Source organism: Helobdella robusta, assembly GCF_000326865.2.
Source record: "Helobdella robusta unplaced genomic scaffold HELROscaffold_30, whole genome shotgun sequence".
In the NCBI taxonomy this organism is placed as follows: Eukaryota; Metazoa; Annelida; class Clitellata; order Rhynchobdellida; family Glossiphoniidae; genus Helobdella; species Helobdella robusta.
The window spans coordinates 840,005-851,836 of NW_008704502.1; the positions used below are offsets into that span (position 1 = coordinate 840,005).

The following is an 11,832-nucleotide window of genomic DNA, read 5'->3' on the forward strand; positions in this document are numbered from 1 at the left end:
CGATGCTAACAAATTTAAGGAGCGCCTTCCAACGAAACTTTCTGATCGGCTGGTTTCATCTGCCATATTACTTTTGATACGTTTATTATATTTTATTACATAGATTTTTATTATCATATATATATATATATATATAGAGAGAGAGAGAGAGAGAGAGAGAGAGAGAGAGAGAGGGAGAGAGAAACTAAATTCTCTTATTGGCTGACTGGATCTTGTAGGATTGTTAATCATATTATGTACAATTTTTCTTTTATGTTGTTTCTGAAGAACCATCATCAGTATCATCAGTATATATATATATATATATATATATATATATATAGAGAGAGAGAGAGAGAGATAGAGAGGAAGAGAGAAACTAAATTCTCTTATTGGCTGACTGGATTTTGTAGGATTGTTAATCATATTATTTACAATTTTTCTTTTATGTTGTTTCTGAAGAATCATCATCAGTACCGCCATGTTTTTGTAGAATCATAAAAATCACCGTGTCGTGTTTTTTTGGTTAGGTCACAATCATCATCATCCTCATCGCAATGAAATGAAATTAAAAAGTTTTTTAAATGTCAAGATCGGTCGGTTCCTTTCTTTGATACGTTGTTACTTCATGATCATCTTGTATGTACTTCATTATATTTATTATATAAATCCATCATTATAAAAGCAACAGTAATTAATTTTATCTTCTATGTACGCACGCAGTTTAAATTTTTCTTCAAAAGAATTCAAGAATTCAAAATAACTTGTGATCGCACCACAACACCAACTGTAAAATTTTAATGTATAAATATAACAATTTATACATATATAACAACATATAATCATCTTTTTTTTATTTAGTTTTGTGTTCGCATGATATATGGTTAAAATTTTTTGATAGGAATCGAATATAACCTCTATACCGCCTGATTCACTACTATGCAGTTAAATAACTACTCTTAACGTCATTTCCTCCAACGATTTCGCAACGAATTACCCACCCTATTTTAAAAATTTTCTTGATGTTTTTTAATCAGTCAGGTCACAATCATCATCATCGGTATCGCAATGAAATCAAATTGAGAATTTTTTTAAATGTATTTTTATTTATTTATTTTATATTATTAAAATTGTTAAAAAAAGTATCTTTATTCATTTTATGATAGTTTCCTGTTCAATGAGATACTGTTTGATACTGTACTATCAATTAACCAGTCAATCAATCGCTGAATCAACTGATCGAACAATCAATCAAACAATCAATCAAACAATCAATCAAACAATCAATCAATCAAACAATCAATCAATCAAACATTCAATCAATCAATCGATCAATCAAACATTCAATCAATCAATCGATCAATCAATCAATAATAGCAAATTGATTGATCAATCAATTAATAAATCAATAAATGAACATTTTAAACAAAGTATAATAATTTATTTAGCAATATGAAAAAAAAATTCATTTTTATGATATTTTTGACACTTTAAATAATGATACAGTATCCAGTATACAGTAACAACAAATATTATATCTATACAACGTATCATTGATATAACTTGAATTTATTACCAGTTATTTAATTCATATATTTAAAATAAAATAAAAATGTTAAACCAAATATTCAAACATTCAGTCACTATTCGCCCAATCAATAGATCCTTTCATCTGTCAACCGATGATCAAATCAATCAGCCAATCAGATCAATTTATTTAGCTCTTAAGTAATTCAATCAATCAACCAATTCAGTTACAGACAAATCAATCAAAACCAATTAATCAATAGCCTTGAAATTCGTTATTAATTATGTCATCTTCGTCCACAGCAATCAGAGAAGATTGATTTAACATCAAACTATTCTGAATGTTTCTCTCTTTGAGTTTAGCTCGCAGTAGTATGTGCTGTAGTACGCCAATCCTAACATCCATATGCAAGCATTCCTCCTTTATCTGCGTCATCGCCTGCTTGATCCGGACTAGCGGGGCTAGTTAGCATAATTTATTCATTTGTTCGTTATTTTATTCAAGCTACAGTTTATTAAATTTGCATATTTTATCGTTTAAATAGCTCGGTATAAATGAAAGTATCAACACATACTTCCGTCTGACATGCTGGAACCTCTCTCTTCCATTTCCTGTTTTATTCTTTCAAGGTCATCGGTTATCTGAAGGTCAACGTCATCATCCTCATCATCTTCATCACCATCATTAGCGGCACATCATCACGGACGTTAACAATAAAATCATCATTGACATCATTATCAAGACAACCATCATAATCAGCACTTACTTCGGCCAATGTCCTGCTTCTCTCTGTTACTCCAGCGCCGGCCAGTTTGTACTGTTCCTTGATCTCACTCAGTTGATCCTGGGGAGAAATTGCAACGACAACCACAAACCAATCAACCAACCAGCCAATCAACCAATCAATCAATCAACAAACCTGATATAGATTGTGATACTATCATTTAACCCGCCAAACAACCCAACAATCATAATCCAATCAGCCAATCAACTATTCCCCACTCAGCCAGCCAACCAATCAACCAACCAATCAACCAACCAAGCGCAACCAATCAACCAACCAAAAGCAACCAATCAACCAACCAAAAGCAACCAATCAACCAAGCGCAACCAACCAATCAACCTGTTTAACGCGATATTCTTGCAGCCTCCCGTCCAACTGTCCATTCAAATATTTCTCCCTGTTACTAATCTTCTCCAGACTCTTGGTGATGTCGTGAGTCAGCCTGCCTAGATGTTGCTGAACATCTTTCAGGCTGTCGGCCATTCCGGATTTGAACGTCTGCATCTGCTCGAAATGTACCCGCCAATCCTGTGACGGTTGATGGCAATAATTTATTCATGTGTGCAGGTAGGGATGCGCATGTGTGTGTGTAAGTGTTAAATTTATATAGTGCTTCATTCAACATGGCTCACAGCGTATACAACAAACCTTATTATCTGGCCTTATTGTGATTTTCAACTGTGGCAACACTCTTTCTACTTCCATCTTCCATTCAGCAACATCAGTATTACTTTCCATTATCTGTTGAGGATTTTCCGAGCCGGAAAACCCCTGAGAGATATTTTTAGAATCTCCAGAAGCCGCCTGGAAATTGTCAGTTAGGTGATCTAGAATTAGGGCGTGTTCGTCGTCGTCGTCGTCGTCATCTGCCTGTTTCGGTGAATGTGGGTGGTTGTTCATAATTTTTTTCTGTAATGAATTACTTTAAAGAATAATAATATCAACGATAAATAACAATAATAATAATTATTATAATAATAATAACAGCAACGACGAACTAAATCTAATTCATTATCGGCTTTGAAGAGGTTGAGGTCAGCTTCCTCTTCCTCGCCATCATCCATCGCCTTCCCTTCATCCAGATGATCTTGTGGGTATATTGGTCTAAAGGAATTATGGCGGGTATTTTTAGTTTTTAGTGGTAAAATGGTTGAGAGCCCGGTCAAGTGTTGCTGCGTGATCGGATTCAAATGCAAAACGATTCCCACCTGTCTTTCTGTCTTTATAATGCGTCATGACCCGCGTATATACATGATGCGTATGTTATGTTGTAATTTGTAAAATGTTTAAAAGCACTGTTTAACTCTACGGAAATTGCGTTATATAAATCAATAAAATATCAATTAAATAATACACCACTCAACAACAAACGTCAAACAAACAGTCAATCAGCCAATTAAACAAGCTATTGACCAATCAACTAGCCAACCAACCTTTTCCATGAAAATTTTTGAAATTTGAGTGCCTCGTCGGCCAGTCTGTCTATGACCCACAAACACTGCTCTCCACAACCTGATTTCAATCGATTAGGCGGAAAATCTGGATTATGATTCTGATTGGTGGTTGAGTAGTTAGGGATTTGAATAAATGGTGGTGTGATTGTTTGGGAAATGAATTCAAAGTTTGGCTGGAAGTCAATTAAAAATTATCCTACTAACCATCTGTCTTAGTTCATCAAGTATGTTGGAAATAATACCATTTGGGTCGTCATGCTGTTTGATCGATTGGTTGATTAATTGATTGATTGATCGATTGATAACAACAACAATAACATTAATAACATGAACAATTTATAAACAAACTACCAACCTCCTGGGGCTGATCAAAAGACTTGCCACACATCTTCAATAGCCAGGCTGACAATGTTGAAAAGGCATAAAACTGTTCCCCAGGGTTTGTTGGCAGGGCAAAAAAATGCCTGAGATTAGTAACCAAATAATAAAAATAACAATAATAACAACTTTATGAACTTAAAATAATATTATAAAAATATAAATAATATAAATAAATTAATGATTAGATTTGAAACCTTGAAATGGGTTTGTTAGAGAGTCTTTTGCAGTAGCCATCTTCGTAATTTAGAAGTTTTAACTTATCTAAAAGTTCTTCCATGATGACAAAAGTTTGATAGGCAGCCCCCGGACCTTCTTCATAAATCACATCTCCGGATTTTTTCTTATTTTCCGAGTCCGACATTGATTGTAAGATCGGAAAAATGTTACTTTTTTCGCCAAATTTGTTGAGAAAAATAATTGAGTTATTGAATAAAAATTATAATTTATTAAAAATATGTTTTTCCTAAAACTATTAAGCTAAAATTTACGAAATATTTGATAACTTTTGATCTAATTTGTAATTTAATCGTCGGTAATTAAGGAGGTTATCAAGGAAAGCAATTGAGAGTTTAGCAAATGATTATTTCAAAATTCTATTAACTATCTAAAAAATAAATATATAAAATATATAAAAATTAAACTTTTTGTTAATTTATTAAAATTAATTTCTTAAAATTAAAAAATTGAATTACAAAAATTTATTTTAAAACAAATGTTTTCTCGTTGTTTTACAATTATGTACTTCGTATCTAGCTTCCCTGTTGTGTTTTTCTTTTCGAATTATCACCATCGCTCTTTGGCTTCGCGTTATTGTTTGTTTAGTGATTTAATTTGGTGGTGGACTAATTTTGCAATTTCAATTAGCTCCAAAAATCATATATTTCTGTCTAATCGTCGACTTTTATGTTCGTCAAGTTTAACTCTCATTGATAAAATTTATGGCCTGTCTGGACAGACAGAAAGAAAAATTAATTATTAAAAAAATAGAAATAATTTTATCTAAAATTAATTTCTTCGAAAAATATAAAAAAGTTGCAAGAAAATAAAGTTTGGAGATTGCTTAGTTCGGAAAATTAGTGATGATTCAATAATTTACATTTCTATCAGAAGCTTCTCATTTTTAGTTTGAAAAATTAGTGATGATTCAATAATTTACATTTCTATCAGGAGCTTCTTATTTTTTTCTTGTGGGAGAACAGAAAAAGAAAAACTATTAATAATTAATTAGTAATTGAATTTCTTTCCTGATTTAACAAGATTCTGACTACCTGAAACAGGAAGATTCTTGCTTAAATAGATAAAATATTCATTGAATAGACACTGCAATAGAGCACCAGTATTCTAAAAATGGCTCCACAAAGTAATGTTGTTAGAATTAGTGATATTGATCTTTCTATTTCGCCAAAAGAAGTAAAAATAGAGGTAGAAAATCTTCTCTCAAAAGATTATAAATCATTTGCAGTGTCCATTGTGAAGCCCAGACGAAGAAACACCCGTCTGGCATTTGTAGAGTTTAAAAGTAGCAAAGATGCGGCTGAAATGGTCGAGAAGTATCATAATGGGTTACAGCTTTTTGGCAACATTGTCAGAGTAGCCATCGATCGTTCTGATTATGGAGAGGGTAAAGGTGAATATTCCCACCTCATTGATGAAGTACATACACTGATTTCAAAATTAACCGACGATGATCGAGATCAGAAGCCTAGTAGTTCTAGATCGCATGCTCCTCGTGATGGCAGAAGACCGGGTCAGACTTTATATGTTGGAAATTTAAATAGAAATATTTCTAAAAAAGATTTACTGCTAGTTTTTGAAAAATTTGGCTTCGTAGATAAAATAATAATTCATAATCAGAGTCCTTCTAATACTTTTGCATTTGTCAAGTTTTTCAACCTGTTTATGGCTAAAAAAGCTCTTAGATGTATGAAAGACAAAAAGATATTAGGAATCAAAGTTACATGTAACTTTGCCAAGTCGATCATATCAAAATATTTATGGATTGGTGGGCTGGGTCCATGGGTTGATCCGATTCTACTGAGAAAAAAACTTGAAGAATTTGGTGAAATCGAGAGGTTAGAATGGCCAACTAATAAAAATTTTGCCTATGTAGAATTTTCTGATGTCAACAGTGCGACAAGGGCAATGGAGAAACTTTGGGGATCTAGATTAGGCAAAAGAAAGTTGTACCTCGACTACTCAGACCACAGCCTGATGACATCTGATTTGAATTATTCAGATACATATTTAGGTGGTGATTCCAACAGTGAGGACGATGAAGCTGGCTACAGTAGGGAGTATGACCACAAATATAACACCAATAAACTACATGCACTACCTCAACAGCTTATTTATGATGAAGATAAATATTACAGAAGACATCCTGATGATGAAGATGACTACCATAGATCCAGAGATATCTCACCATCGGGCGTCTATCATGAAAATCGAGACAGAAAAAATTACACCAAAGAATCACCATTCGATGGTTACCCCGTCAAGAAACATAGAGATGATGATGTTAGGAGGGAAAAAGATTACTTTGATGACGTCATGTACAACAGAAGAAATGATGAGGATGACTTCAGAGATTCGAGAGATTTTCCTGAAAGGCCAGTTAGAGATCCTGATATAGAGTATTATCCATCATACCATGATGATGAGAGATCATACAGAGATAAAGCACCCGTGTTTGAGGATAAATATAGATATGATGAAAAACATGTTAGCAGGAAATCTAAAAGGGATGATTATTATCATTCCATAGATGATGTTCCTAGAGAGAAGAAAAATGACAGAGGTATTAAATGCACCATCAAGAATGACTTATGTAATTCCTCGATCAGAGATGATGATAGCGATCATTCTAGAAGCTTCAAGAAAAGAAAGGAAGATTCCATAATTGTTGATGTTCCACCATCTTCTAAAAAACGTAGTCTGAGCAAAGACAGTGTAAAATATGGAGAGTCAGTGCATCATCGATCTCGCACAAACCTGCTTGATAGAAATGAATATTCACCGGAACATCAACCGGCTGATCAGTACCAAGTTGGAAATTTTTTCGGATTCCAGGAAGAAAATATTAACTTCGAGGATGGTAACAGCAACAATAATAAACATGAAATTTCAACTACTTATGATTTTAATCCTGATAAAGCATTCATAGGCAACAGAAAAATTTCTCCATTAATGGGTGTACCATTTGCACATAACTTCAATGCTGATGTTAGTGTCGCTAAAGAACTTGAAAATAAATTGGAAAAAGTGCAGAACACAAGGATTAAGTACATCATACCGAGAGTTTCACCGGCTTTTACAAAATCACAAAACATCAACATGCAAGCTCTCATGAGGCCTACTAGTTCAGCAGTTCATTCATTAAAGAATAACAACCTATACTCTCCTATCGATTTTTCACCAATGATGCAAGAAGAGGAGTCTCAGAAAAGATCATATTTGAACATGAAGTACCCATTAGTGTGGCGAGGTGCCATAACATTAAAGACCAGCTGTTACTGGACCGACGTGCGTTTCATTAGTGGCGCCATCAGTTTGGTCCATAGGTTGATGGATAACCCTTCAAAAACGGCAGACGAGAAAGTTCTAAAAATAACCCAGAGACTGAGATTAGATATGCCACATACGATGGAAGAACTTGAGAGAAGAATCAACTCAGTGGGACGTAGCGGATCGTGCGTTCTCATCGCTGGCGTTCCGACATCAATCAACTTCGATCCGGAATCAACCCCTTATTCGGAATTACCTCTTAGTAAGTTGTGCGCATTCCTGAAGGAGACACAATTTGCGGCTGTCGTTTCGTTGATTGTGGAAGATGGCGGCGATAAAGATCAATCAGCTAAACCTTACAAAGGTCTACTGCATATATTCCCCGTTTGCGATATTTCCCTAAAATTTTTGAGGGAAGAAGCCCCAGACTTGGTCGAAGAATTTAGAAGCAGAGATGAGTTATTGATGATTCTCATTAAGGATACTGAAAATAATTGAATGATTTTGTCGACGTAATAGCAGTAGAAAATGAAACTAATGTTAACAAATATTTCATGAGGAATATATATATATATATTCATTGTACGTTCATGCATAAACTCAGATATAATTAATCGTAAAGATACTAGTTGTCAACGATACATTGACGATGATTTAATTGAATTCTTTTCAATTGATAGAATTTTTTATCTGACTTCTAATAAATTTCGTTTTTTTCTGTAATACGGACAAGAATTCATATATAAATGTAAGCATGCTCTGTGCGTAAGTGTGTGTGTGTACGTATGTACCATTTTAAAAAATTCATTTTTTTTGTAGAGGAAGGTTAATGTTTTTTTTTTCGATTTTTCATTTGTTTCATTAAATGTTCATTGTTAGCCCATGGAGATAGACACGTTTATTGAAAAATGAATCATTTATTTTTGTGGAATGAAAGGGTACATCAACGCGATGTCATAGCCTTTATAAGAGCAATTAATGACGTCATCGTTGTTGTAACAATGACTACAAAATAGCTACATTACGAACATACTACGTTTAATGAATATCGCTACGTCACATTCAAAGGAATTATCGAAATTACATACGTATAAGCAAAAAAGTTACGAAGCTTACGACTAATTACACGTTTACATAGTAAATATTGCATCGTCCTGAACGAAGACATCGGCAATTGTGAAATAAAGTATAGGAATATAATACAAACTAAGGACAGTGTTGAAGCAATAGAAGCAACTTGGATTTCATTTTGACATGACACGGCTAGGCTAAATTAACTCGATATCTTTGAGAAAAATGATCTTGACTGCTTAGATAAACTAATATTTGAATTTTTCTGCAAAATTTGAAAAAAAACGATGGAAAATTGATAAAAAAAATCACAATTGTTGCTGTAATTGGAGTATATTTTCAAGATTCCTCTCGCACATGTTGACGTTGTCGATGAAATAATTTTCATTCTCAATGCTTTCCATCAAGCTCGCTTGAACTAGAAAGATATTTTCACAAAATTTTATTTCTTCCGTTGTTAAACTTCGCCATTTTTTGGTTTGCTTATCCAATAATCTGATATCTACAATGTTGTCTTCGTCATCTACTCTGATGTTATCGTCAAAAAATATGTGATGATGGGTTTCTACTGAGTTTAGGTGACGATTTGCGGTTTTAGTTGATTGACTACCTGCTAAAATATTGTTTGCGTTTTTGGCTTGGCAAGAAGTGTCGTTGTTACCGGACGAAATATTAGTAGATGTATGAATATCTTTGAAATTTCCAAAAAATTCGTCGTATGTTTTGAGACCCGGCAAGATCAGCCACAAAGGTTTACCTGTGTGGCTGTTGTAGCCATTCTTTTGCCAGTAAATAAAATCGTCGACGTAGCCACTGATGCCGCGAGAGTTATTAAAAAATTGTGAAATGTCGTTTTCGTTTTTTATCACAAGATGTCGAAGCTTCAACTTTGTGTCGTGATGTAGGCAATGTTTTTTGTAGTGCTCGAGTTTCTTCGCAAAATATTTATAATATTTAAAATCGAAAATCTTTTTACAATGATTTGAACTAGAATCACAACGTAGTTTAGATGGAATAGTGATGCTTTTTGATACTTGCTTTGTTGAATTCGTTCGTTTTAATTTTACGAAGTGAGATAATTTGAAAAACGGTTGACTATCACTTCTCGTCAAATGACCAGGCGTCGTGTTGACTGCAATTTTAGATCTTCGCGGAAAATTTGGGTGTTTGCCGCGGCGACAAATGTAGCGAATACTGGACAAAACATTTGGCGCGTCCTGTCCGTACGTTCGGATTATAATAGAAAAATTTCTGTTGTTTTCCAGTAGGTAACTAATAAGTTTGACAAATGAAGGTAGAATGTAGTGGTATTCGTCGATCCGATCGCTTTTAACAACGTTCATGATCATCGGATTAGAGCGCAAGGAAATGTCTTTGTAACTGTTGCCCTGGATCCCAAAACCTTTGTCATCGTTGCTGCTGTTGTTGTTTTTACTGTTAATTTCGTTGTTGTTGGCTATACCGTTAAGATTTAAACGTTTCTTTTTACACATGCAGTTGTTGATCTTTCCTGGAACGTTCTCATCATTAAGTCGCCATTTCAACAGTTCCAGATGTTTCTCGTAATACTCTCTGAACTTGACCCCGATATCTTCCGTCGTAAAATCGCCCGTCTCCATTCTCAAACGCCCTCTATCTTCTGGCTTACTAACCAGACTTTTCTCTAAATGTTTGTAGTAGCTGATAGTATTCGGTTCCGGCCGAGTCAGACTAGGCTCGGTACTAACCCATTCCCACTTACCTTGGGATTCTCGTCCCCAAAGTACTCCGGTTAGGTAGCTGTTTAGGGCTTGCTCGACGTTTATTTTGGTCACTGAGTCGGCCACGATTATGGTGTTTCTAACATCTACATGGAGAATCAGTTTTCTTTTGTTGGATACGATTTGTAGGTTGCTAATGTCGCTAGTTGTGGTTGCTGCTGCAGCGTTTTCCATGATATCCACGCATTGTCAGCTGTTTGAAAAGAGGAAACAAAATTAGAAAATTTTTATCGGCATGCAATTTGTATGCAATTAGTTTGATGATAACAATACAACCACCACTACTTCTATGCTATTACTGCTGCTGCTCTTATTAATTCTTATAATAATATTAATAAAGGTGAACAAATAAAGTAAACAAATAAATTGCATCACTATAGATCACTAGTCCGTTCATAATTTTCCTGCTTTCTCTTTCGCACTTTCATTAAAAAACTGAATTACCATCTATATAATTATACAGCGAGAAAGAGCTAATCAACAGTTATAAATAGATTGCAACAGTTATAAATAGATTGTGGTGTGCGTGCGTGTGAATATATTATTATTATTATTATCACCGTCGTCGTCGTCATCATAACTCAACAACTTGTAAGACCTGCTTGAATGAACGAATTGAAGAACGCGTTGCTTTTATAAAGTTCAACGCTGCTAGCTATAATATAATAATAATTATTATTATTATAAAGTAATAATAACAACATCATTATCATCAGAAAATCATCATCACTACCATTATTATTAAATATCATGTTTATCGTTTATAATCACCATGTTCGTCATCTTTTAAGTATATTATATTCATGTGATGTTATAATGTTTTCGATGATGATGATGATTGTTGTTATTATTATTATTATTATATATCGTGCTTTATTTAAAGTTTTATGGCTCTATTTAAAGTTTTATGGCTGATTTTTTCCAATGACAAATTAATAAGTGAAGTAATAAGATCCTCGTACAATATTTATTGCAATAGAGACATGCCATGATACTAACTTTTAAATATATTTTACCGCACTACACTTGCCAACGCAATGAGCTGCGGGGTCTACATACACTTTTATTAATTTTATAATTTATAATTTCATTAACGCAATATTATTTTATTTCATCTATTTTATTCATTTGCTTTTAAAGTTTTGAGATAAATAAAAGAGTTTCCATTATCATCACCAGCAGCAAATATTCAATATGCTATCTTATCCAGTACAAAAATGTGTCGTAAAGAAAATAATAATTAGGAAAGAATAACACACCAAAAATTTTATCTGTGCTACTACTGTTGATGCTGCTACTATTACTACCACTACTACTTATATTAATACTGCCACTCTCTCTTTCTCTCTTTTTTCTCTTTCTTTCTTTACG

General features: G+C 33.7%; 3 protein-coding genes across 3 annotated transcripts; 1 reads left to right on the plus strand and 2 right to left on the minus strand.

Annotated features, from left to right (window-relative positions):
- Nucleotides 1–1,398: 1,398 nt before the first annotated feature.
- On the minus strand, nt 1,399–4,658 carry HELRODRAFT_192188 (hypothetical protein). Its single transcript, XM_009021978.1, has 11 exons — nt 4,321–4,658; nt 4,101–4,209; nt 3,950–4,003; nt 3,725–3,843; nt 3,290–3,395; nt 2,940–3,161; nt 2,631–2,819; nt 2,274–2,351; nt 2,082–2,148; nt 1,567–1,968; nt 1,399–1,486 (listed from the first exon to the last, which is right to left on the minus strand). Exons 1-10 carry the CDS (start codon nt 4,485–4,487, stop codon nt 1,763–1,765), a joined length of 1,317 nt encoding a protein of 438 aa, XP_009020226.1. The 5' UTR covers nt 4,488–4,658; the 3' UTR covers nt 1,399–1,486; nt 1,567–1,762.
- An 815-nt stretch (nt 4,659–5,473) lies between these two features.
- Nucleotides 5,474–8,503, plus strand: HELRODRAFT_192189 (hypothetical protein; the record flags this gene model as incomplete). Its single annotated transcript, XM_009021979.1, has 1 exon — nt 5,474–8,503. One exon carries the CDS (start codon nt 5,474–5,476, stop codon nt 8,126–8,128), a length of 2,655 nt encoding a protein of 884 aa, XP_009020227.1. The 3' UTR covers nt 8,129–8,503.
- Nucleotides 8,504–9,009: 506 nt separating this feature from the next.
- On the minus strand, nt 9,010–10,635 carry HELRODRAFT_174531 (hypothetical protein; the record flags this gene model as incomplete). Its single annotated transcript, XM_009021980.1, has 1 exon — nt 9,010–10,635. One exon carries the CDS (start codon nt 10,633–10,635, stop codon nt 9,010–9,012), a length of 1,626 nt encoding a protein of 541 aa, XP_009020228.1.
- Nucleotides 10,636–11,832: the final 1,197 nt, after the last annotated feature.